Genomic DNA, 27,826 nt, shown 5'->3' with positions numbered 1-27,826 from the left:
CTTATTAAACATATGTGGAGGATTTGCAGTAACAGTAACTTGTTCCATTTGCTAATAATCAAATCAAACAGGACAATGTGGAGTGCTCGGAAAATCTTCCCATGCTTCCTCGTTATAAGAGGTTGTTTTACTCAGAGCTTGTTTTAATTCACGTCTGTCATTTGGATTGTTTAGCGTATCTACTTAGCTTCAGTGTTCAGCCGCTACGCTGCCCGTAAAACCTTCAGCGACTGTTTTAAGAAGTGCTATAAAAATAAAACATGTATCAATGTTGATATTGTGCATCTTTGAGAGCGTCTGGCTGCTGGGAATGTTCTGGGTGACACACACACACACACACAGCGACTCTGTCAACATGACAAGTGTTCACCCAGACCGACAGGGCTCAGACTTGCTTGGAATCCCAGTTCAGGGCCTAACGTCCTGCCAAGTCATCTTCAGTCCGAGACGTTCCGTGTTTTTCTTTCACTCTGACGTCAAAGAGGAGAGTTTAACGCCCCGCTTTAAGAGCCGAGCTGTCGCCAGGCTCGATTGCCCCCCCGCCCCCCCACTGGAATCAATGTTGTCCTGCTGCCGGTTACCATCACTCCAGCTGTACTCCTCTGCTAGATAAACAGATCTACTGCTTCCTTCTCTCTGGAAAGCACACAGCTCGTGTACCCCCCTGTTGACTTGTCTGGCTAAAGTGTCTCAGCAGGATTTGGTTACGCTTGGTTAACATCAGATCCAAAGCTGACATGCTGCATAAAAGAGCCTGATTCCTAAAGAGCACCCACAAAAATCTATCAAAATTCAAGCCTGTTCTAGTGAGAGGACAGGAAAGAAATAAAAACCAAGGCTTGTCTTTGATGTCAGGAAAAAAAAAAGAAATCAACTCTTAAAAGTGAACAATGGGGAGATTGAGAGGCCATTACTTACTATGTAGGCGCAGACAGGGCTGAAGGCATAGGTGCCACACACATAGAGATGAGTGCTATTCAGTCGCAGAAGAATTTTGATGTAATTGAAGCAATCAGTCTGGATGGGAACAAATGAAGAGAATGTCAGGTCCATAAATTCACAAGAAATTCTCAGAACGGATTTTCTTGAGAGCTCCTTAAAAACCTCGGCATGAAATACTCCAAATCATAAATAAATCTGTCAGAGCAGAAAGTGAAAATACTGTTCAATAGAAACTATTGGAAAAATATTCTACTTTTCCTCCAGCACTGTTGGGAAAACCTCCCAGCATCACACAGCAGTTGCCTGGTGAGCTGTTCTGTAGTACACAGACCAGAGTTGTACGCTGCAGTACACAGATTACCGAGGCTTGTCGCCCAGGGATACAACAGCTGGCATGACAACAAGGTATCAGACAGACAGAGAAGAAGAAGAAGAAGAAGCAGTTCCCCAGTGAGCCTGCACACTTGATGAATCTATTTGTAACTGGTGGAAAGGTTTGTCAACACACATCTCTATGCTCATTTATTGTGGCACAGTACTAGTAAAACTAATGACAAAATACACTTTGATATTGGGATCATAACCGTCTTCCTGAGGTATTTTTTATCTTTCGGTGTATTGCTGGAGCTGAGAAAAAGCCTCTCACCTCCAGGTTCTTCCCTTTGAAGCTGCATTCCTCTCTTTTTCCAGCAGGAGTGCCCCACGTCACCTGGAGAGGAGGAAGAAACCCTGAATAAGTCATGTGAACTATAGGGGAACCATGCTGTTTCTGAGCCATGCTTTGAATTATCTGCTTGCCAGATATTCCATATATTCCTGAACCAGAATCTCAGGTTAGAAAACCTCCTCGCAATTTGGAATCTGACGGCCCATTTGGCATTTTGTCACACTCACGTTCTTCTGCAGTTTGCTCTTGCTGATGTCAGAGAGGCTGAGGGCGAACAGTGCCTCTCTGGCTCCAACGTACAGCATGTCGTCCTCCTGGCTGAGCAGCAGAGAGGTGTAATTGAAGACGCCGTCCGCTGAGAATCTCTTGGCCGATCTCTCTTTCGCATCTGGAAAAAAAGTAGGAAAAAACACACACAGCTGATTATTATCACGTAACGGGACAGAACAGAGAGGAACAGATTGGAACATAACATGTCCTGATGCTCAGAGTGCGAGAGGACAAGTGAGCTCAGTTGTGCCTTCTTTTAAGAGTTTTAAGGGCACAAAGTTGCTGTTTCATAATTAGAAATGACCGTTAAACCCCCAAAACCTCCACTGAACACCACAAATGACAATAAAACAAACACTACTCCTTTGTTTAGGCCTCTGGAACTCAAACACCGAGGTCAGATCAGCAGTAGATGTACAAATGCCTGAGTAACTCACAATTTGTTACCATCATGATACGTTGCAACAACACTAGGCAGATTGCATTCAATCACCTACAATACAATGCACCTTAATAACTATGTAGCTGAAGAAGAAAAAAAATTACATTTGGGAACTCAGCAATACAATTTATCTCACAAATCATCTCATTACTGGAAGAATATTAGTTGGCTCTTTCTTGACCACTTTTTGAAAAGCTTAACATCAAGTTTGGCTCTTGAGAAACTCACCTCTATTGTTAGGAAGAAAGCGTCTGATTTGAAGGATGCTTGTGCTATTTAGTGACACCGAGGAAGCATTGGATAAGTGACAATACTGTAAAAATAACACATTTATTGTGAGAGATTGATGCTACATTATTTTACAAGTCCTTGATTGTATTTTAATGTAACTTTTTGATCTCATTTCATTTATTTACTTTATTTTTTGTTAGTGTAGTTTTTCAACATTATCTAACTTAATGTTAATTTATTTCTTCATTTCTTAAGTGTTATGTCTATTTTCTGGTATTATTTTCTATTCACTCTGAAGGAAGTTTCAATGATATACAGATAGGTATTTATAATGCTTTGTGGTAGACATGTTAAAGGTATTAAATCAAATACTGTACGTTTAAAAACTATAGCTAAAAAGGCAAAAAAAAAGGCAGCATTTTTTCATTTATTCATTGCATTGTGGTGCCAGGGTGTTTGTGTGTATTATCAATATAATTCAAATTTAACAATGTGTCAATTAAGTTCCGTTAATTAGCTTTTTGATTTGCTTTTTACTGCTGTCTGAGAGTTTTTTCCTCTTCTCAGCAGGTTAGTTAACTTCTGGTCACTTTAACCTCATTTGATAAACACCACCACAAGTAGCCATGAAGCAGTGATTCTGGTAGATATTTGGCGTACTGCTAATGTATCACATAAGGAAGTGTTAGCAAATGTTGCTGCATCAATATTTTGTCCCACCCAGCAGAGATTTAGAAGAAAGCTGGGCCCTTAATACCACCGGAACTCTTGTTTCTCTATTTTCAGCACTCCATGAAAGTTTGGAATCTCTCAAAGCTTCACGGGGAGCCACAAATCAGACGGGAAACAAGAACAAGTGGAAAGACATCACACTGCATCCAACTACAGCACAGCACACAGTTGTGAGCTTCAGTCAAATCGATTTATGACACAAAGTGGAAAAGTCTCTTTCAGCTTCCTGTCATTCCTATAGCTCTCATTCCTGGAGGCGACCGTCCGCTCTGTTTATCGCTGCTGCACAGTGGCGGCCAGCAGCTACTGTAGCCGCACAAGAACATGTCGTATGAACGCCAGAGAGCCACGTCCACACGTTCCCCTGCTCTCTCTTTGCTCTACTTAGCACTGGCAGCGGGGTAAAAGCCTCCACTGCTCAACACTAATCTAAGTCTCTTTCATTCTGCTGCCTCTTCAAATAGATCTCTTTACCAGTGGGCCATAAGTCAAATGAGTTACTTTCTTCCCACGTCAATCCCTTTCCTGCAGCTTCAAATAGTTCTTGTGATGAAGTACAGATTCGATGTACACATTGCTCCTTTTATAGCATTTCCCTGAGCATCCACAAACAACTCTGCGTTCAATGAGTGGCATCAGCAGCAGATTTTTACTGCTTTAAATAAACAGCAAGATGTCTGGCAATTGGTCACTTTTCAGTTTGAATTAGTGTATGATAAACTTCCCAGAACAAGTGAATGTAAAATCTGATACAGGGTTGAGGAAATCCTTAAGTAGTTTAATTCAAGGTTTGGATAAACAACAGTCGTCGTGGGTCCCTCATGTGTATCAGTTTAGGTTAAAGTTTTCACTTCATATCTGTCAGATATCCAACATCTCAACCAGAGTCTAACAGAGACATGAGAAAAAATATCTGCATCCATTGCTTACATACCCCTTGCTCTGTGCAGTTTTTGACCATCTTTGTAAATGTTTATCTCTTGCCTCCCATTCCAAACATATTAAAATACACTCCATGTCCCTCCCAAGCCAAAACACTGGGGGTCACGGACTCCATTTGCTTGTCCAAATAAGATTACTGGCTCAAATCTGGGGTCGTAAACACTAATATTTGCTGCAGTTAAGCCGTTTATAGCCTTTTCGCCATGTATAACCAGCAAACTGAGTTCAAATTTAGCCACTTCTGACAGCAAGAAAAAGACACCAGCAGTACGTTTATCTTCAACACTGCAGGTGGTGCATTGGACCATAATGCAAATGGAGGCAGTAAACTGCAATAAATGTTTACAGCCCATGACTTAAACTTTTCAATATGCTCACAAACAAATGGTTCATCTAACACTCAAGGCACTTTGGCAGAGGACCGTCTTCCCCTTGTGGGAGTGAAAGCCAGCTGCACAAGCCGCATCTTGTCCAAAATCAAATCGGAGGCCCTTGACAGATCAACAGCATCCATTCTGTTTAAAACATTATGACATCTGGAGTCAATGAAGAAGCTGGCTTGTCATTAAAACCAGGACAGGGGAACCAAATAATAATAATAAATAAAGATGTCCGATTGTTATAGGTATTCAGGATAGGAAAGGTTTCCTCTGTGGAAAAGGAAAAACTGGTTATATTTAAAGGCAAATTAAGTCTGTAAAAATGTCCTTAAATGCTCATAAAGATAAGCATACTCGGTTCCAGTGGATCCTGCAGTTGGCAGACAAAGGAGTGCCATCCCTCCTCTCAACAGGGGGACATATCATAGCCTGATTGTCATGGCTCCCCTGGGCTTAGGACATTCACTGGAACCAAAAACAGCCTCTCCTCGGCATATTAAAACTCTCTGACATAAATCACAGTGACAATCTCTCAGACAGACAATGGAGTAACGAGCAGGGCAGAGCAAACTCATGAAACTTTCAGTCAGAGAGTAGGCCGAGGCGACTTAGCAGGAGGGTGGGTTTGAGGTCGGGGTACTGAGTGGGAGTTGTGGTAACCAGGAAGATTGGACTGAGATGTTGACCTATGAAGAAACATGCAGACTGGGGGGGAAATGCTATTTTCAAAGCACTCTGAAATGGATTTTTTGATAAGAGTAGAAGGTCAAGCAGTAACAAACGTCAGTGTTATGTCAAGCCCCCCCCCATTTCACTAACAGAGGTTGGTTCTTTAGAGAGTTTTGCACTCTCTGATGCAGCAGATCACTTGTGTGTTTTGACATGCTTGCAGCAGAATGCTGGGCATCCGCAGGCAGCGACAGCAACTGCAGGACATTTCACAGCCAGGCTCCAGGTCCATTCGTCACCCGCCTGTTTAATCAGCTGGCTGTCACCAAACCAGGTCCTCAACCTCTGCCAGAGCTCATCACATCACACCTACCATCAATATGGCTGCTTTATTGCTGGTGCTAACATGCTGAATTAGTTAGCACCACAGGCTCTTTGAATTTCAGCCTAGAAGTCAAACCGAGTGCATTTGCCCCAATTCTCCATGGTTGTGGAGAGTGCAATGGGATGTTCAAAAGATGCATCATTTGTGAGGACAGTTTATAGCTGGAAGAACAGTGGAATAATGACAACATTCAAGAGCTGAGTGTCTTGTCTCCATGGAGACACAATAACCTCTCAGCAATTAATTACGAGGAATTTAATTCTGGCAGAATGTCCACTGTCTTCATTCACTGCTTTTTAGCAAATCAGAGGAGCTAAAGATGGCAGGAAGAAATCAGAAGGCAGGTTTTCAGAGAGCAGATGCTTTGTGATCACAGAACTGTTTGCTTTACAGTGAGAGAATCAGACTAATTCTGTGCACAAGCAATGAACAGCTACAAACATCTTGAAGCAAAGCAGTCATATGAGGAGACCATTTCATATCACATATCTGTTACTTTGTATGCGTTTATTTATATTCACTATATTCCATATATAGGACATATTTTTCATCTTACAGGGAATTTTTTTTTTTTTTGTTATAGATGCTAGTATCACTGAACTGTGTGAAAATGCATGTGAATTTTGTGACATGTGCAGAATTCATCAGTGCATGTGTGCTTGAAGACACACTTGCCACTTCCACAAGGAGACTGCGTTACAAGCTAAGAATATCCCTTCATTATGCCACCGTTGCTCGCCTTTTGCTCGTTCAGAAGGAACTGAACAGGCCAATGCAATGGCGTTCTACTGCAAGCGTTGAAGTAGCGTGCCGCCGTTTCGGAATTAAAGGCGTGATGTGTGACATGACAGCATCGGCGTCCAGCGCAGTGTGTTCCACCAATGCCAGCTTCCCCTTTTACACGGATGTCAATTCAGCCTCCGTCGAATGCCCCATTTCATCTCTATACGTTCCACACAGATCAGCGTGGCAGAATAAAGTCGCAACAGTCCCGCCTTGAACAGGCTGTGTGAAAGGGGCTTATGTTTCCGCAGAAAAGGCTGAAGACAGAAAGAAGCAGTGAAGCACATTGCCCCTGTAAAACCACAAATTCTTCCACTTAAATTAGCTTTAACACTGATTTATGAACACTGGGTTTGCTAGAAAGCAAATTTTGTTATCCCAGGTCAAAAGTAGGCTACTTGTGTCCCTCTGTTTCTAGTTTTCTTGCGAAGCTAAAGGAACCTGCTGCTGACTGGAAAGCATATTTGTAGCACACGCATTAAAGTGAATAAGCATAGTTCCAAAAATATTCAACTATTCCTTTAACAGCAACCACAGACCTTGAGTAAACATTAGCAGGAATGTAATTTAGTGTCCCATATAGAATAACAGGAGGGACTCATTAAAAAAAAATGTCCCCCGAGCTGTATTAATAATAACATTTTTATACATACATCCCCAAATATTCCCATATTTTGGACTTATTCTATAAAATTTAGGTAAGTCTGCCAGTCCAAGGAGACCAGACCTCTGAAATAGCACAGTGACATCAATTAAACTCAACATGATTCAGTCCCTTCAGAACGGTGTGTGTTCAGCGTGTGCTTACTCACCACTGAGGTAACTAAGACATCATCACAGGGTGCCAGTTTGCAGATGCAGTGTCGCTGAGAAACACAATCACGCCAGCACTTTGGCAAACATCATTTTTCAGAGAAAATGGAGCAGGAGCAACCTTTTTTTTTTCCTTCTTCTTCTTCTAAGGTTTAATAGTACATCAAGGGCAGGGTGACTGATTGGCTGCTTGGTAGGTATACGCCTGCCAGGACACTCCTAAAAGCCCTGAGTGTAAACATGCCCCAGATTTACAACGGCAGCATGAGCCAAGTCACAAGGCAAAGGGGGCAACAGGGACAAAGGGGTTCGCTTGCAGCCAGGCTGAGAAAAGCAAAAAGGAGAGGAGAGCGCAACACAGCTGATGTTAATCTCACGCAGGGCTCAGCTTATCTTGCATGCAAGACATAAATTTATCCCCCCAAAAAAACACACACACACACACACTCTATCTCTGCCCTCTGCCATCCAAAGCTACACAACAGTGCACAGCTTCAAGGCGCTCTGTTTGACATGATTTGACAATGGGCTTGATAGCAACGCCGGAGCTGACAGAAGCTGACAGAAGTCACTTCAAGGTCATCGCAGCACTGCTCCTCCTGATGTTTGGGCAAAGTGATGGTTATTTCATTGCTGGGGACTGAGAGCAGCCCTGTTCTCTGCTGTTGTAATATACCAGCCAAGTCAGTGCAGAAACAGTGTTTGTCCACGCAGTAGGAGGATGCTGAACTCCGTAAAGAAGGCAGAATGGATTAAAGGAGCAGAGGTGTCAGCTGTAGGATAAAGTTAAACAAATTACTTTGGTTACAAGAGTGGATTCTCTACCAGGGAAAGGAACAGTTCACAACTGTTGGAGAAACAAGAATTGTATTTACTCTCTGCCAATTTCCTGCATGATATGTAATTGTGAGACATGAAAGGAGCATCTATCTTCATCTGTCTGATGGTAAAAAAAAGGCAAGTGGCCAATGTCAAGTATTCCTTTAAAAAGGACCCCGAAAAAAAATCAGACAGAGAAAGTGAGCGTAGAAAAACCGGATTGGAATTAAAGACGGCAGCACTGAATTAGTTTCAGAGAGTGAAACCTACAGTATCTGTAAAGCCAGGCCATCAGGCTCACATGTGTTGTTTGTAATTACCGCTGTGCTGCAGTTGTGTGTGTGTGTGTGTATGTTGTCTATGCTAGTCATATCGGAATGTGTGTGTGAGTGGGTGCGCGTCATACTGTGAGACACCTGGACTTTGCAGATAGTAACTGGAGTCTGATAGTGTGGAAGTCCAGTGTTTGTTGTGCGAGTGGATTAATGTTGGCACATGGCTACAGGTGCAGAAACACAAAAAAACGTGAAATAACAGAATGTTTGTTGGGAATGTTGTGTGTAGTCGATAAGCCCTGAGAACCTGAAAAATGCTTCCTTCACACTCTGGAGAAAACACATCTCCCCGACACACATGCAACAAGGATGAGGTCAGTGCATTAAACACAGCATACCTCTAGAAACAGAAAACAAGGGGCCGACACAGACATGATGCCGCTCTCTGTAATTAAAGGCTCTTTGGTGTCATCCTGATGCACTCGGGATTGGCACGTACCCACACAACACTCAAAACAGCAAAGCAATGGAGCGCAATGGTCTATCACAGCCGAAAGCTTACAAAATCCTGGATGTAAGCTCAGTGAGACAGAGACACTCTGTGGTATCTGAGTGAGTTATTCCAACACAGACACTGAAATCCAGAGAGAGAGGGAGACGCATACTTGGTATAATTTCCGCACTCACAATTCAAAACAGACGTGTCAGTGCTTGTCGTGTCTGGGGTGCCTCTTCGACCTCCCTTTCTCCATCCTCTCCCTTCAGTTGGGGCGGGCGAGGCCACAAAATGTAAAACGCCGTACGTCTTACCACTGAACTCAAGCTGATCCCCAGGAAAGCAGATCTTGTTGTGTTTATAGTTTGCCTGCTTGCTTGAGCACAAAAGGTGCCTTTGTTTTAAGTCCTGAGATGATGAAGGTGGATCGCTGATCTGTGTTAACAGGATGCACGGCGCTGACATGGAGATGCAATGTTCAGCAGAAGAAAAACAAATAAACGAGTGATCCTAGAATTTGCAGAACTGACAAGAAATCTAGTTTTAAGGCTCTAACAGATGTAAAGACTGTGAAACGAAAGCCAGAATGGGACATACTATGGACCAGTTTATGTTTTCAACATTCAGTAAGTGGACAGAAGATGTGCACATGGCTCTGTCCAAACTACAATAAGATTTGAATTTTTCCAAGATATAGCAGCTATTTATGAAACTGAGCTTTAGCAACTAATCGGTAAATATTCCTTAGGTGTGTTGGGAAAGCACAGGATTTCTAAAGAATTTAGAGCTTCTGGCAGCACTAATTCAATCATAATTCTGTTAATGCCGAATTATAAGGGTGTGGACGGACAAGAATCTCCTTGCATATTGTCGATTCTTATCAAAAATTTGTTATATCACCATTTTTTGTTTTCCCGGGACATGGGGCACCCAAGTAGGAAAAAGTGAATTTGGACTTGTAGTTTATTTGCAGCTTGAATAACTGCTCGCTCGATCGCTTCCTGTTTGTGTAATTATAGTATTTTTATGTTTTCTCAAACTATGACCACAATAGCAAGCACCTAGATATTGTCTTTTACAACATGTGGCTGTGAGTGACCACTTTCTAGCTGTTTTTTTCCCCTACACCCTTCATGATTGGAGTGAAAGGACAACCATGTTATTGCGGCACCAATTTTGCTTTGACCTATGGGGGACAGTCCCTCAGGGAAAGTCTGCAGATATGCAGACCCACAGTAGGGTGCAAAATAGTGTTGAAAAGTTCACATCAGAGCTCTCATGCACTTTACAATTTGACAGTGGGACAGATCTGGGCTCTCATGTGCTTAGTAAGAACAAGTTGGAATTGGAGTGGGTCTCTAAAAGCAGAGACGGTGGCCTGGATAAAGGCTATTTTATAATTTGGAAGTGGTGTGAAGACGCAACCATAACAACGACGCAAATATAGCTGAACTAGGAAGAGTGTTTATGTAGAAAAGATGTGATATAGCATGCAATGAGTCCATTTTTGGTATCAATAAAGGCCACTATAGAATTAAACGAAACTTTGCATCAGTAGTATCAATACTCTGAGATGCTGTCCACCTCTACCATGCAGGCAGGAGACGGTAAAACATCAAGGAAATTTGGAACACATAAATTCAGTGTGTGCTGAAATACAGATACCACACTACAGCTTGGCAACTGGTTGTAAGATTCTAAGAGAATGGCTAACAACTTCATGAAAACTGTATTCCATGAAGTAGTGGAGGCCCTCCGACTCGTTATTTGAATGTTTTCTTTGCTTTGGTAGCTCATGTCCTGTTACACAAAGGAACAAGAAGGTTTGTGATCATATTTATGACACGTTCATTGGCACCAAAGACAAATACAGCAGAGCCTGAAGGGAAAATCAGTTTCACAGGTCATAAAGTGGAATGCTGCAAAAGTTACTATTTAATCTGATGAAGGTGCAAGAAGAAAATTTATTGTAAACAAAATGGGATTACCATAAGATTGGAAGAGATGAACATCTGTACAAAATGTAATTGCAATCTAACCAGAAGCTGCTGAGATGCTTCACTTGAAACTCTGATCTTCACACTATCATAGAAAAAAGGTCAGGGGATTGAGACAGTCATTAGAAGTCAACCACTGGCAATTGTTGAGGCATTTCTTTTTGGACTGAAGTGATAGATTGACTGGCTTTACTATCTAAACAGAAAACAGCACCGCCATGACTAAAACCACATGTGCGCCATGAAAGATGGGCTTAATGAATTACACGATATCTATGACTCAGCCAAGTGGATTTCAAGAAGGGAAAAAAAATGTCATATGTGTCGTCACTTCAAACATCCACATCCAGCTGGCTTGCACACGCTCGCAGATGGTTTGTGCTCTAGCTAGAATCCCATCAAAGCACACGTCGATACATCTCTGCGACCATTTTTGAGTCTCCACATTTGTCGATTTTTAGGGCACCAGTGGAACTGCTTGCAGTTTGCTAAGTGCACTCACTTTGGACTGGCATGTGCTGAAGGTCTTTAAAGTGCTACCATAGCATACAAGCACAATCCTCCGCCCTGTATCTATGTGTGCATCTCTCTGGAGAGGTCCTTGATGAGAAGAGCAGCCCGGAGTCGCACTGAGTCTCCTGCTTTCCACTCATCCACCACAAAGTGACTGAGGAGGAGAAGTGGTCAAGCACATTAGTTTACACTCTGTGCTAATGGCCTTTCTTACGCGCGCACGCGCACGCGCACGCACACACACACACACACACACACACACACCTTCAGTGGAACGGCTGCAAGCTTTTTCTCTTCCTGTTCCATTGTCGCATGTATTTCATGAAGTTATGCTGCTATCAGGAGTCTGGTGAGCTCAGGATCTGCTGCAGTCGCCTCCATATTTGAGTGTGAGGGTCACACTGCCCTGACACGGTTCGACAAACTGACTAGCTGAGGGCTGTCAGTTGCCGTGACATATCAAAAAAAAAAATGAAGCCAGTCTTTACAAAAAAAAAAAATCAGACTGATGGTATTTCTATAAAATCAGTGACTTTAACAGAATCCCTTAGCTGTGTCAATATAACTGCTTTTAGACAGCCAAGCCTCGTGGGGACACACACCTCAGTCTCTCTGTTTGCACACAGCCTCTTAGTAGAATATAAGGCATGTGGAGCGTATTAACATACTGGAACCAAATCAGGAAAGTTCTGGACTTTTAATGAAAGATACATGAGACGGCTGCTGTTAACTGCTTCAGTTCTCTCTCTACTTGAATGCAAAACCTGAAGTGTTTCCTGAAAAGTGCAAGAGCAGATACTCATTTCTGTCATGGATTGTTGTTTCTAGTAATGTAGCATGTTTAATTATATTATTATTGTATTAATCAATTTTAACATATGAGCAATAGTTCAAATTATCCAGATGTTAGTGCAGTTTTTTAGAGCATTACCTCCTCTCCAATACAAAAGGAAACATTTTGGTGTGTAACGCATTAGTGCAGGAAAAAAAGTGTGACCAGCCAAGTGGCTTTGGTGCATGAGATAATCTAGTATGAAGGAAAGATGGTATAGAAGAGCCAAAAGTGCCTCTATACTGAATTTTGTGTTGGCAAAAATCTTACTTCGGTCACCCGTCAACTAGAAGGCAAAGTTAGAACTTCAAACTCTGTACATTTTCAACCATTAAACACAAAGACTATAAAGATGAACAGTGCAGACGGATTTAAAGTGACTCTGTTTGGTCAGACCTTCTCTTTGATGCAGCTGTTTTTAAGGAGATTTTTAAGGATTTGAACCAGAGTAACTTGGACTAAGTAGCTTATGCTAAACCAGCAAAACCTGATAGAAACTGTTTGTGTGCACGTGTGTCATCTCTAATAGGAAAATACAGTGATCTGTGAGGGCTCCAGAGTCCAACCATTTTGGGCACAGATGCAACCAAAAGTCTGTCAGCTTTCCACTGGCCACACTGGCGTGCTCAACATTTAGCAGGTCTGTCTGTGTGTGCAATTGAGTGTCATTTTTCCCCCCATCTGCTTTTTGCGTTACATCGCAGATCACCGATTCCTCAGCTCCCCTCTGCTGCTCTGTTGAACTGAGCCACTTCGCCCTGAGCTCTGACTCACAAGTGTTTCCATAGTTTATGGCATGTCCATTAAAAAAAGCCAATGTAGCTGCTGTTCTTTTTATGGCTATTTGTTCTTCAACCTAAGTACTGCACATATTGGTGACATTTGTTGATGCAGGCTTAATTATTTTTCTACCATTTGCCTTATTTGAGACAATAGTGAATCACAATATGTGCTTTTAGGATGTTTAATGTCCTTCAATGGTTTTATTACATTCTGGTCATGGTGAACTTCTGTGTGTATTTTTATATGCAAACTTGCAAAGCTCTTATCCCATCTCATTTGATACGCCAGTTATAAACACGGTCGATGCTGATACCATGTCTGAGTAAAACCATGTTGTGTGTCAGATCACTTTCAGGTTGAGAGTAGCAAGACCGTTTCAACCTCCAGTAAATTATGAATGCAGTGTAGCCCAGTCAGCATAAACCAACACTAGTCTCTTCTGCCAGCTCTACACCCATTGTCGAGACTCTCTCAGCCCCTTTGTCCTATTCTCCTGTGGGAGAGGAGCTGGAGTGGACAGTTTTATGGCTGTTTTTATTTGTCATTGTTAGAATAAATCACCTACACCTTTCATGCAGAGGCTGAAATGTTGAAGTTTGTAAATGCAGCATCACAAGGCAACATTTTTCAGTGCCCCTAAATTGTGTAGCTTGGAAAATCCAAACTGAATCTCCATGTAATCTCCTATCTCCCATGTTAGGAGATACAGGAGAATCAGTTTGGCATTGGGCGAATTGAATCGCATTTCCCTCCCGGGAAAGTTTGGTACGACCAATCATAGCACGGGAGGCGGGAGTTAATACTGCATCATCTTCCGACGATGAGGAGGCAGTGGATGGCTCGTTACTTTCGGCTTCTTGCCATTGTTTCTACAGAGGAAAATCCCGTTCCAAACGTGTGAGTAAATTTAAGCAACTTTTACACATACGCACCGACTTGGTTTGGCTCCGATTTAAAGTTATTCCTAACACTGCTAATCGTTCGGAAGGAGTCTTTTGTTGCGTAGCCTTTTCCAAAATAAGTGTTGTACTTGAGAGTACCCCATGTATTTGCAGATTTTTGTGACAAAAACGGCAGTAATCATTCACCGCGATGCTTTCTCGGCTGCATGCCATTGTTTTTGGACTACATGGACTTCAAAGATCGATTTGTTTTGTGCGTCACATCCGTGTTAGGCTGAATTGGTCTTTCTCGTTCAAGCTGCATTTCGTTAGCCCCTCCTTTTGAAATGCGTATCGCTATCATCACAATGCAGACTGCCCTTTATTTCTATTTATATTTATACATAAATAAAGTCAGTCCTGGATTTTCCAGGCCAAATAAATTGTGTGCTGTTTGTCCTACATTGAAAAGTTAGGTGCAGCCAGAGCAAACCAGCTGTCAAAGGTTAGGTGTTGTCTATTTATTCCACACAAAAATGTTGATGTAGATGGAATACAAAATGTGACAAAAAGCCTTTGCAAGCCCTCAGAACCATCCAGATGTACATCCAGCACCATGAATGCTTTTAAATGCTACAATTCAAATTCTGTTCACCATTACAGTGGTGCTTTGTGTTACAGCAATAATATTGGATCTTAGTGGTGATGAGACAAGCCACATTTTTTTTTGAACAAATCAGCACTGCAACACAACCATCCAACTTCACCTAATGGCACTCTTAACCTCGCATTCCTCTCTGTCCATCTTAATTAATAGCTACACCATTATTTTTTACTGCTTGCCATTTTCTTCAAATCAAATGTTCCTGATTGAAATTGGTGAAGACTGAACTTTTCTGTACATCCCCTGGAGCGTGCAGGCGATGAAGCCATTAAAACGTCTGAAACAGACGGAGTTGATGTGCTGTAATTATGCTCCATTGTTGCGGCTGTTATGGTTTTTTATGCAGGCACTTGTGAGTGCCACCTCTGCTGGAAGCCACAGGCCGCTTTTCTTTCAGGATCAGTGGGCGTGTCCTTGCTGGGTTTAGGTGGGCATCAGAGCATGGCTAAAACCTCACGAGTATTTGGACTGACCCCCTCCCTCCCGCCACCCCTCCTCTGTGTCTGAACCGCGATCCACACACTGCCAAGGTCAGTGGGTTAGCATGCATGAGAGAAAGCCCACAATAATCGCCAAACATAAACCAACGTAGACGAGAAAGGACACTGTGTACACTGAGCATGCACAGCGTGCTTAAAGGCTAAAGGGGCATTTTCATTTGCTTCTCTACCAGCAGCCTGAGACCCGTAAGACTGGTCTGAGCCATTTCCTTTGTTTTATACAGCCAACAGTACATCATGTACAAACCTTGATGGATGGGAAACAGTAACCGTTTGTCTCTTGATGCTACTTATGATGTCGAGGGTATAATAGCCGTCCAAGTCACCGGTCACTGTACACTAATATTGGAACAAAAACAGAAAACAACTGGAGTCTGACAGGACTACAATTTTATATTAGTGGATGAATTAATTAATTCAGTATTCATAGGAAATGTACACGTTATCACTAGAGAGTGGTGTGGAAGACAAAATCCTGATAAGCTACTTCAAATTTCAGCATCTAATTACTCAAAACTATACTATGTTAATTCACATAAAGACTGTAACAATAACTATGCATCAGTGCTCAAGATACAGCTGCAACACACGTCAGCTAGTTGAGCTGCAGGTAAACTGTGGTTTTTCCACTGTTTTGTTAGATATATAACCTTATAAGTGTGAACATTGTAACTCAGTTTTGAGAAATGTATTGGAGGTTGACTGCATCGAACAGATCCACAGTCTTTTACTACTTTTTCTCATTATGACAGCAAGAGCAACCAGAAGCTAAAGCAAAGCAAAAGTGTTTAATCTGTGCAAGGTCAATACTGATCACAACTACGGAGATTAACACTTCACCAGACCCTAACTTAGTGCACTTGGTCACGTGTTTTGTATTTTACTTCACAAATTCAGCACAGACTCCTCCTGTAGATGAAGCAACAAAGGCATTTATTAGCCCATCTTTCTTACACAAAAATAAATGTGGTACTCAAAAATATTTCACTCTAGTATAACACCGACTGAATTCCAAAGTTACATGAAACTCCAATATTCACACCACAGTTCAGAAAAAGGTCGGAAAATAGTTCCGCTCTTATAGCACTGACTGGCTTTTTAGCTTGTTAAGTTTTGTTAAGCACCGGCAGTGACTATGAGAGAATATGCATGTACATGTATTATAAATAAAGAAACTATCAGTCGTCAACCTAATATATGAAATACAATTTAATGAGAGTGGCAGCATGACTAACTATCAAAATGCAAATAACAGTAAATAACAACAGCTCCAAAAACTGAGTCTGGCTCCTGTAACTTTACTTTAACTACTGAGGGTTTTTGAAGAACTCTTTTTCTCTTCAGACAAAGTCAGGCTACATGCTCTCCATCTGCTCTACCAGTTTTGACATCAATCATCTCATGTAACTTCAAGAAGAAGCAACAGTTAAAGCAGATAAGTCAGACTCTTAAACACACAAAAAAAATCTGAACTTAATTTTTTCTCCTTGTTCCGAGAGAAATAATAAATAAAGCACAAAAATAAACCATCTCCCGAGTGCATCATTGGAGAAAGACAGCAACATCCTGCCTGAGAAGTTTCTGATAACTAGCAGCGATACATGCCGCATGCCTAACCGATGTGTACTGCTTCAAGTCCCATGATCCTTTGTGCTGCCTCTCTGCACAAGAGCCATAATGAAAACCAGACAAGCTCTCTCTCCCACTGCAGCAACCACAAAAACCTCCACTCACTACACATGAGAGATTAGCCTGCTCATTAGGAGAGAAGGAGGGAGCGAGAGCAGAGGGAAGGAGGACAAAAAGAAGTGGGACGCCTTTCCAGGAAAAGGGCAAGGGTCCACCCTTGAGAAAACAGCCCGGGTCCCCCTTTTCTAAACCACAATACAAACCAAAAAAATCAAGGTTTAAAGGGTTAACCTGCTTTACATGGTATGTTTCAATGGAGCAGGTCGAAGCGAAGCTCGTTCATATACCAAATGTTTAGTATGTCAGTGATGCTGCAGACCCTGTTTACGCAAAGCTGTGCTCTCATTGAATAGGTTACAATCAGTGGCAGTGACATTTAAATACGATTTTCTACCCCATGTTATCAGCTGAAAAGCATGTTGTCTCACACCACTACTTAGACTCTCCAACTGACAACTTCAATCACTAACCGCTCGCGTCAAAATACATGAAATTTGGATTGTGAAAGCTGAGTGGAGAAAAGCAAAGTGGGGGGAAAAAGAAACATCAGTGGTTTGCAAAATACTCACTTGCTGGGAACCAGCCTTGGGCCAATTTAATCCATTTAGCTCTTTGAGGGAAAAAAAAGTTAAATGGCTCAAGTATATGAAAGGTTGTTCTTGATGCCAATTTGAGGTGGTGCATGTGAATCACAGGATGACGCCTCACTGAGTTGGCTGAAGAGCCAAGAAAACAGGCATCAGAGCGTGTTTTCAGCGGGACGGGCTTCAAATTCAGACAGGTAGTGTTTACAGGGGCCAACACACACCTACATCATATAAGCCTATACTTTGGTTGCAGCTAGAAGGGCATGTTTGCCTGAATGAGGGCAGAAATACATCGTAAGAAGCAGGGAACTCATTTTAAAAAGCAACTTGTTGGCTAAGTAGAACAGCATTTCAACATCTACAACATGAGGACGTTGGAAAGTAGGTGTTGATAGAGGCTTTCCTGAAAAGCAGTCAGTTTCCCCTGTGAGCCACATCCAAACAGCTACCTCATTTGTCATAAGCTCCCATAATGCATCAATCAATTACCAAAAAGCTGCCAGCTGAACAAATACTGAAAAACAGCATCCATGTTGTTAAAATATAAAAGCTTAATCCACAGTTATTATAATAAGAAGTGCTGCAGTCTGTGTGGAGTAATTACATACGCTGATGAAGTCAGGTGCAAAAAAGGTCTTCCATTCAATCAGCGGATCCGGCGGTAGAGACATTAAAGTTTCTATTTGTGAGATAATTGTTGCACTCAGCAGCATATACCCAAAGGTCAGCTGGAAGCAACAAGGGAAGGAAGAACCAAGTGTTTTTGCAGGTATGAAGCCAGACTATGTGTGCTGCGAACAGCTTCTTGGCTCCAATTATGGTGCTTTGTTTGCTCATCACTCTGATTCGTCACATGTTACGGCACGCTGTCGATATTTTCCCCCAGTCGTTCTGTCAGGGCTCAGGTTATAAAAAAAAAAAACAAGACACAGTAAATTTGTACAAAAATGACAGCTAATCCTAAAAAGATCACAGCTTATAATTGATGTATTTATGAGAAGCGGTATTTTGTAGCGTGGGTGTCTGTCGGTCTGCATGTGTGCATCTGGGCCTGCAGCCGCTTGCGGTCTCTATCATGTGAACACACTGTCGCAGAGGCTGCTTCGTTGCGCACTTGTTGCAGCTGTGTTTGTTGCATTTGTTCACCACTGACTAAATGATGTTATTTGTGTGGAATTGGCATCTGCTAAGCCCGCCCACATTAGTTACCGCTGCTACTCCTGTCGTGTTCTCACTGCATTTAATGTCCACAGTGACAACAGTGACGCATTTCCAACTTAATATTTTGCTCTGTTTTTCGGGGTTCATTGAATTCAAACAAAAGCCAACTTTTCAATTTTTGCTGAGGAGTTAAATTACAAGTGTTGCAGCAGTTTCTCTGCTGTTACTGTCCTTTTATCTTGTCCTTTCTTTCGTCTTGCCTTTTTATCTTCAAGTTGTCTCTCTTTAAAACAACAATCCTATAAAGGGCTCATAAATATGCACTGGATGGACATAAAATCAGAATTGAAGACTGAGGCATAAGCAGCAGGTAAAAAAAAAAAAATCAAGCCATCTGTCATTTAATGATCTTTTGTAGAAGACGGTGAAATAAGCAACGCTGCTCTTGTCTTGCAGTGCTGCTCTAGTCCTAGTTTTATACATGAAGGATGACAAAGGAAATATATGAGACTTTATTTTAAATCTGCTCTGTGTGTTTGATTTGCATGCCTGGGAGCAGCAATATAGACGGTACATTTATGCTTCATTATTGTGATTTTTAAATTATGTTTCACTTTAAGCATTGCTACAGAAAAGGCTTTCAGGATGGGACATTTGCATTAAATATATTCCTGATATTTTTGCAATAATTTGTGTTTCACCAACGGATAAAATAAAGAACTAAGAGCAAATGCAACCACCTTCAGATTTAGGAGAATTCTGAAGCTCTATTGGACATCACTGTTTGGGGGAGGGGTTTAGCAGAAAGTCAATCATTTTTTGAAAACTGTAACACAGGTAGAAACAATACTTACAGTTATCATAGCTGAAGAAACTGATATACTGTAGGTGATTATTTTACTTACTGTATGGGAAACTGATGCGCGCTGTGACATCATCCTCAGTGGCAATCACCGATTGGCGGCAGCTAGCCAATAGCAGCGTAGCAGCCAGAAGACAGTGGGCAGTCGCAGCTAATGTCCACATGGTTGCCTGATTCTTTACTACAGATGGACACAATGCAAGCTGTTTATTTTAAGATTCCTTGGAATTCATTAAGCTCCTCTCGACTCCACAGAGCTTTATTTTCTCACTCCCATCCTCCTGCAGGCTGACGGGGGGAGAACGTGTCCTTGACTTGATTCTTGTACTCCCAGTGGTCCTTACACACGGTTAGCAGACTCTTAGCACAGAGAAGAGGAATCCTTTCCAGATTAACGGCTGCTTGTTTTCATCCACTCGTAGTGCTCTTCGATGGATCAACACTAAGCTCCGACCTGTGGCCATTTAGTAAAACTCATTTTGGATCTGCGGAGAGGGAAAGAGAGAGAGAGAGAAGTTGTTTCTTTATGTCTGATCCAAGAACATGATAAAAAAAAGATGAAACACAAGCCAGAGCAACAGATCCATATCCAACTTTCTGACGCTACAACCAACAACTACAAAAGCAGAAACCCTGATACATCTGGCCGGGGTTCACTCTGAGGATGGTGTGGATTTTACTGCATACAGCCCAGATTTGAGAGGGGAGTTCATCGGTTTTGACAGAAACAACAGCATCACCCAAAATGACCCCCTCATCTCTCTGCCCTGAGACTTTAATTCTTAACTGGAGGACACAGCAACAACTATTTATGCTTCTACTGTTTACTTTACAACACGCTGCCAAAGAAAAACTCAACTGAACTGATAGTTCAGACCACTAGCCGCCTGACATGAACACACTCCTCATGTGGCAGCTTTAACAAACGTTTATGTGAAGGTCCAATGTGTCGTTTGCACTGCAGCCCACAAAGTTTCTCTGAGATAAAACGCCTCCTAGATTTTTTTTTAATCCCTGTATTTAATTATGCTGTCATCAACAACTGGCGAGAGATCCCCGACAAGATAATATGGGAGCCTGGCTCTAATTTTGTGGCTATGTGGGGAAATAAATGAAAGAACAGTGACTCCCCAGACAACTCTGTAATTTGTCACAATGAGGCGCAATGAACAGATCAGCTCTCTGACTTTTATTGGCCTCATTGTGACTGTGCAGGTGAGGTGCCTGTTATGTAGATGTGTGCTGATATTTTTAATCAAGCAGGGCGTCAGCTGCTTTGGAAAGCACTTGAAATAGGTCCTACTCCCATCTGTCTCATCCCTCTTAGCTAAGCAAACACAGGAGATAAGCTGTATAGTTTATCAAACACCATAATTAAACTTGAAAATTGTGTCCTTATTCTGCAAGAATGTATTTTTTGAGCGTCTGAGGGAAACAGAAACAAACCCTGACCTTAAAAGATGATACAGTGAGATTGACAGCAAATGGGTATTTACACATGCAGCCAAATATCAGCATTCATTTGGAGTCATTTTCACAGCCACTTGGGAAATGGAAAGCTCATGGAATATCCACTCTTCTTTTCTTTTGTTTTTGGTCTCCACCAACACTTACAGGAAACAGCTTTTAAGCTGCTAAATTTTTCACCTTCACCAGCTACTTGCAAACTTTATGTTTGCTATCTGTCGCTGCTGAGCGGGCAGTGGATTTTTTTTTTTAGTTTTTCTGCTGAAAACAGATGCCTGGTATGGTATAAAGAAATGGGACTAAAAAAAGCGCAAAGTTGTCACAAAAAACAAAAATGAGCTGTAACAGGCTACAACAGGTAAAGCTGGTAGTAAAGGCTTTCATACAGTCAGAGACACTTTTACTATCATATACAGTCAACCCTGTATCACATCACCACATGTACGCTGGTCTGCAGCATTAAACGCATTAATCTTACAAAGAAAAGCTGTAAAATTGTGAACTGTTGACAGTTTTTAGGGGCAACACTTGATGTGTAGGAAGCTAAAAAACAAAACAATGGAAGCTTTGTGTCAAGCATCTGCATTAACATATTTTAAACAAAGCCATGATCTTCCTCTATGCTTTCAAATCAGTTTTTGATGCCTACACTTAACCAAATAGTTTTTTCTAACAAAACCAAAGTGTAGCAACAGTATAAGAGTACAGTCCTACTCAAGACTTTAACTCAAGGCACCTGTGTGAAAGCGCTGTAGTTGGTGTCTGTACCTAGCCTAGCCGTGCTAGACAACCCACGGCAACGAACTTAATTCTCTGCCAGGGTAGGTCTAGTTACCCTCGGTAAGCCTCGAGGTTGGATGCTCCTAAAGCTGGCCGACGAATCACCATGAAGTGTGGAGTCAGAAGGCGGGCGTCACTAAGTGATGACAGAGGCGCGACGATTCTGACAGAAACAACCGGAAACAACCATAGAAACAAGGATAGACAAGAAGATGGCTGCGCACAATAAACAGTTATCTTTCGACTCGGCTTTGGCCACAGCCCTTAAAGATTTGAAGCTAAAATTCAACTTGAAACATAAACAAAGGGTAAGATAAGAAAGATAAACAAGGCTTCACCGAACGCCCGCATCCTCTGATTTCCGGCGCTCTAGGAACTATGCCAGCCTATTCGTTGCGCTGATTGGTTGTATACCTACCCAATTGCTGCAGAGTGATTTGAAAGACAACCTTTTAGCCCGCCTCCCTCCCTGTCGAGAGTTCCTAGACCCTTGCGTCTTCAGACCTGGGTCTACCGCGGCTAGGCTAGTCTGTACCCTCACTTCTCCAACTTTCTAATGACTTTGTAGCTCTTTTTGTGAGCAAATCAAAACATATGCACGACTCATTTTGGGGTGAAATTTGCGGGTCACGTGACATGGATTCAAGCCTGCAGAAAAGAGAAGGCTACAAAAATGTGGGCATCTCATAATTTTATAGACTTCACTGTTAAAACTAATAAGTGTTTCGCTGTGGACTGATGTAGTTTTTACACATTCTGGTACGAGACTGCACTGGCACAGTCATCTGGTCCAATGTTAGTATAAATATACTCATGGCAGCTGCTTTAATGCTTTACTTACCATTTTATGATATACTGACATGCACACAATGATAGTGCTAAAACAACACATTTTACAATTGTAAGTATCTTAGTTTGGCAGGTTTGTACGCTATAATTTGGTACACTAAACACAAAAAACAGCTGAGGCTAATGGGAAAGTCGTTAGTTTTTCCTGGCATTTTATTAGTAACAAAGTATCTGCCAAAATTAAAACTCTGACTCTGTGGTGATGCAGGAGGAAACGCTCAGGGGATCACCAAAGTTGTTACAATTCATCATGAGGGGGTCTGACTGAAAGTGAGAAATTTCATGGCTATCGCATATTTGCTGATATTCACTTGACCAAAAACACACTGCGCACAAGAAGCAGCTGCAGGTGAAACATTTAACAAGGCTTTCAAACCGAAACCAGATGAGTGAGAGCTCTTTATGGATTCTCATGGTTTTACCAACATCCTGAGAGGAGTACAGGCACATCAGTTCAACACAATAAAGCCTGTGATATAACACAACTTATTGCCTGACAGAGCTGGATGTCTCCCCCGGGCACTCACATAGGTGGTTGCGTTTAGAAAGTAAACACTGGAGAGAATGTGGCGTCTCTTGCATCACTGTAACAACTCCCAGAAGAGCTCATTCAAATATTTACGGTACCTAATAAATCTAACAACAGTCCAAGAGGAGAGCAGCGAGCAGTCCCTGGTCATCTGATGAGGCGGGGCCACGCTGGGGCCTATTTTAAACATCTGATCAGCCTGTCAACAGAATGTAGCATACACATAGATTTACAGTGGGTACGGAAAGTATTCAGACCCCTTGAAATTTTTCACACTCTGTGTCATTGCAGCCATTTGCCAAAATCAAATAAGTTCATTTTATTTCTCATTAATGTACACGCAGCACCCCATCTTGACAGAAAAAAACTGAAATCTCGAAATTTTTGCAAATTTATTAAAAAAGAAAAATTGAAATATCAGATGGTCATAAGTACTGGCCACTGTACATCTTCCCTGCTACCTGCCACTGCATCATCTGAACTCTGGGCAGCTGACTTACACACTGCTTCAGTATCTCACTGTCAAACACACTGGTCTCCGTCCGTCCCCAGGGTCTCCAACAGTCAACCAATATGTCTGTGTCACTTTTCACTTCGCTACCAGGCCTGTTCTGGTTCTTGCTGCTCCACTGAAGCTACCTGAGTCACTGGAGGCTGAAACATCCACCCACGATGCTGTAACATTTCCCTCCTCCTCCTCCACCGGTGGTCCCTCTCATGCCTGCCGGGACAACAAGCACAGCAGCCCTGCGTGTGCCGTGTGCCTCAGGTCTCCGTGTTCCCAGGGCATATCCTTATGTAACTCCAGAGGTCTTTTAAATTTTAATGAAGTGAGAGGGGTGCTGTTGAGAGGGTTTCCTGCCACTCTGATAAATTAGGAAGCTTTTTGGCTAATTCTGTAGGGCAGTAATGCATAAAGAAATATCTCAGCAATCGTGCATTGACCTCTCTGTGCCCCAAAGAGGAGATAGTGCCCAACAGAAAGTACTTTGTTGAACACTGGGATCACCACATATGGTAAGAGATGTGTAACTGAACACAGAATTGGTTGTAAAACTGCATCCTTTATAGATTCTCCCAAAAAGCACATTCAAATATATTCAAATTGGATCTAAAGTGAACATCACCTTGGCAGCTGAAGCTTTTCCATTTTTTTAAACAATGACTTCAGACAAAGTCCTACAAGAAATGTGTAGCTCCTAATTTTCTGTCACATATGTCAGACATGTAGTCCATTTTCTCGGCTGTCACAGGACTTCAAAAAGCAGGTGTCCTCAGTCAAAATGTGAGTTACGTCAATGTGAAGAGGCCCAAGCAGCAGGCTGGGAAACATAAGGTATCTGGGGAGTTCAAAACACATGATGACTCATAAATGCTCCTATAAGTGGGGCCAGCACCTGAGGAGGTCTGGATAGATACTCTGCACGCCTGAGTCAAATCTGTTCAGGCTTAGCAAGGGCATAAAGCGCAAGTAAACTGATGTAATACTGCACTTGTCCTGCTTCCTTTTACATATATTGTAGCTTGTAATCTGTACATGTCCTTTAGTTGAATAAATCATGTAGTCTCCTAATCCGTTCGGAAGAACAATGGAGTATGGATCTGACAAATATAAGTCCTCAATATTAATAAGCATTAAATCATATTTGACAGCAAGTACTCGACCAAAGAAAGTGATCTTATTAGAGGCAACAATTATAGGACTTATAGGATTAGGGTTCTATTCAAGCGGAGCTGTTACTGTACAAGTGACCAACTATGCTCAATGCCACAGGACCCATCTGCTCATCTAGGCAAGGGTCTGCTGCTCCTTGTATCTGTGAAGGGTGAATCTGGTGCCATATTGCTTAAAGCTACAGATTCATTAACCTTTCGAACCTCCCTCAAGGCTCCCTATTAATACCTGCATCTGTTCATGGAGAGAAAGGATGTGACAGACACATTGGATGATAAACTCTGCCGGGTCGTGGCAAGTTCACTGGATAGAGAGCAGCATGAATGCTAACCATTCTACTAGTTTTGTATAAGGGACTGGGCTTTGTTCTGGACAGCCAGCTCCCAATAACTCATCCCGCAAAGTGACTCGTTTCACATTCAGTCTTTGGCAAAGATCGAGGCACTTATGGAGATAATCAGCAGCTGGGCAGGACCCTGTGATGAGAGCGCTATCACAGAGTTTGACATGAGGCTAGATTAGGCCACGGTCCAACCCATTAACAATATCATGAGTACATCTAAGTGAAAGGGAACTATAAAAGCATTTTAATTGAGCAGTTGCAATTAAATCTGAAGCTGTCTCTCTATTTTTTGCCAGATTTAAGGGTGACTTTGGGAGACTCCATCCAGAAAGTATCAGTGTCTGCTCCCCATAACATGTAAAAAAGCGACACCTAAAGGTTTAATTGTTTTCATTGGGTCAAATAAATGTTCTTGTCTTGCAGTAAAGCGGAGCAACATGGCCCCATGGGTTCAGGTCAGTATTCAGTAAGATTTATGGAGCCATTATGTTGTGCAGAAAAGACCTCAGTATGTGACTGACAAGGCAGAGACTTCTTGCTGGGTCTGTCATTATAACTCACACTTATAGCAGCCCGTGTAGTCGAGTGGGCAGAGCAAAAATCAAGCAGGGGGATGTGCAGGGTGGTACATGTTTCCCAATATCAATGGCTGGACATTCAGTGGTCAACTGAGAAACATTTGTTAACTTACTGTAACCACATTATCCTTTATCAAAAGTAGGATTTCAAAAACATTAACATAACGATTTATCTGCACATTCACTTGTTTCAAATGAAATCTTCTTGATGGAATTTATAGAGTCACAGGTAAATATATTAAAAGCGGTGTGTAAGTACTTATTGCATATTGCTCTAAAAAGTTCTTGTTTTATGCATTTGATATACAGCACCAAGCTAATTAGCATGTCTGCAAACTACTAAATGCACAGCAAATATTAACTCTGTGCCAAGAAATGAAGAATGGAATCTGTGGTCGCTATATTTTTCTTTTGGTTGTAAATACAATAGCACCTTTTATGTTTTCATAATTTAGAAGGGAAAAGGTGGACACGTGGTAAATGTTTCATTGTTGTGTAAACTGTAGATTCTGTAAATACCTGGTATCACATAGCATTTGCTTGCTATATGAGCAAAGTTTACCCTTCTACTATTAATCTTTAAAACAATGTAGTCCATCTGAAAAATAACATAACTGGGCAATCAAGGGCAAAAACATGATTGTACACTGACTTTAAATCTGTGGATCCTTCAGTCTTCAGTTCTTTTCATACATGTATTACGTAGAGCAGTATGTACGGCACTTTGTGGAAGCGATGGGCATCACATTAACTCCTCATCCCTGCCCACCTGGGAATGATACAAAGGGGAATAAAGAGGAAGGCTTCAGCTGAGCAGACTGCTCCCAGCACCAAGAAACCAGACTGCTAAATAAATCACGACCGCGTTAAAAATAAACCGTAAGCACCCCGTGCAGCAGTCGAGACAGCAGCAATTGTTTCCTAAGCCGGCAGAGCTCATAGTAAATTCATCATCACAGTGACTCAGTGAGTTTACACAACGTCAAAGCATGAATCAGCATGTCTGGATGAGAGAGCTCAGTGACAAAGATGTTAGACGAAAAAGAGGACACAGATGACTGTAATGACATCACCATTTGGAAACTACAGCACACACCGGCAGGTGTGACAATGATTTTCGCCCACTATGATTGCAAATTAGGGCTGGGCAATAGAATATAGCAATATGTACTGACAAAAGACATTTTATCAACAGTAATCAGAAAAATCGCTGATAGAATGCTTCATAGTTTTACTTAAATTGCCATTAAAGCACATAACCTAAATGTAAACTTTGGTTGCATGAATAATCCCCGAGCATCGAGTCTTCAGGTCTCATAAGCAGTCTGTCATTACTTGATAATGGTGCCCCTTTATCCTCTATTACTCCATTCATGAGTTTCTGTGCAGGCCTCCTGATGTGTGCTAGTCTGCAGTCACCTGTACCTCTTGTCACCTTCATGCCTCAAAATAACCTATGCCCTTTGGTCTCCCACCAACTCCACCTACGTAACACACTCTCAGCTCCATACTGAGAGGGCGTTTTTGCCAAGCAGGGTGTTCTTCTAGTTCTTCCCTGACCTCGCACTGAACACAGGCGTGTGTTATGCATGTGTGGGTTACATACGGATACTGAATCACGTGACCTAAATATGTAGTAGAGGGCGGCGGGAATTGATGGGATTCGGAAACACCCACACAATTTAATTAATTGTTCCTTGTATCATTTCTGATAAGTCGGCAGCGATGAATTTGTTGTAGGATCGTAATCATGTGATCGTCAGCAGGCAGCTGACGTAGTGTTCACTTGTTGTCATAGTTACAGTGACATCATGCCGCTACCTCAATGGAAATCTTTAACAAATCCATGGATCCAGACTATAAGCTGCATCACTGCCATAATGTAATGAGGTGGTCTTTGTGTCATTTTTGACCTTCTCTGAAAAAAATCCGTTCTCCCGTTTTGAGTAATGTTGTGCACAGACAGAAGGAAAGAAGGATTCACGTATGGGGATCGTCACATAACTCCACCACGCTCCTTTGTGGAGTAATAAACTGGTTAAACTAAAATTAAGGGGGTTGAATTCAAAGCAATCCTTTTATCTGATGACCTATATTAAAAAATAGGTCAATGCAAATGATCATTAATTATTGATATCGTCTTAAATAGAACAAAACATAGCTATATACTGCTAACATCTATACTGGATATGAGTATGATGAGAACAGGACTCGGTCCAGAGCAGTAGAGATGTCTCAGTGCCACCATGTTGGTCTAATGCCGTCATCGTTCACTGTAAAACATCCAAAC

General features: G+C 41.9%; 1 protein-coding gene across 2 annotated transcripts in view; it reads right to left on the bottom strand.

Moving 5' to 3' along the window:
- The window catches only part of sema4bb (sema domain, immunoglobulin domain (Ig), transmembrane domain (TM) and short cytoplasmic domain, (semaphorin) 4Bb), a 67,132-nt gene that overhangs the window by 17,720 nt on the left and 21,586 nt on the right, over nucleotides 1–27,826 (bottom strand). For both annotated transcript variants that reach the window (XM_022199555.2, XM_022199556.2), the window contains exons 2-5: nucleotides 19,359–19,800; nucleotides 1,837–1,997; nucleotides 1,589–1,651; nucleotides 919–1,017 (exon numbers count right to left, since the gene is read on the bottom strand). In XM_022199555.2, the coding sequence (XP_022055247.1) occupies nucleotides 919–1,017; nucleotides 1,589–1,651; nucleotides 1,837–1,997; nucleotides 19,359–19,479 (444 nt within the window). In that variant the 5' untranslated portion in view covers nucleotides 19,480–19,800. The remainder of the gene's footprint in view (nucleotides 1–918; nucleotides 1,018–1,588; nucleotides 1,652–1,836; nucleotides 1,998–19,358; nucleotides 19,801–27,826) is intronic.

The sequence above is a fragment of the Acanthochromis polyacanthus genome, chromosome 2 (genome assembly GCF_021347895.1).
Source record: "Acanthochromis polyacanthus isolate Apoly-LR-REF ecotype Palm Island chromosome 2, KAUST_Apoly_ChrSc, whole genome shotgun sequence".
In the NCBI taxonomy this organism is placed as follows: Eukaryota; Metazoa; Chordata; class Actinopteri; family Pomacentridae; genus Acanthochromis; species Acanthochromis polyacanthus.
This window is presented reverse-complemented; position numbering and strand designations above follow the sequence as displayed.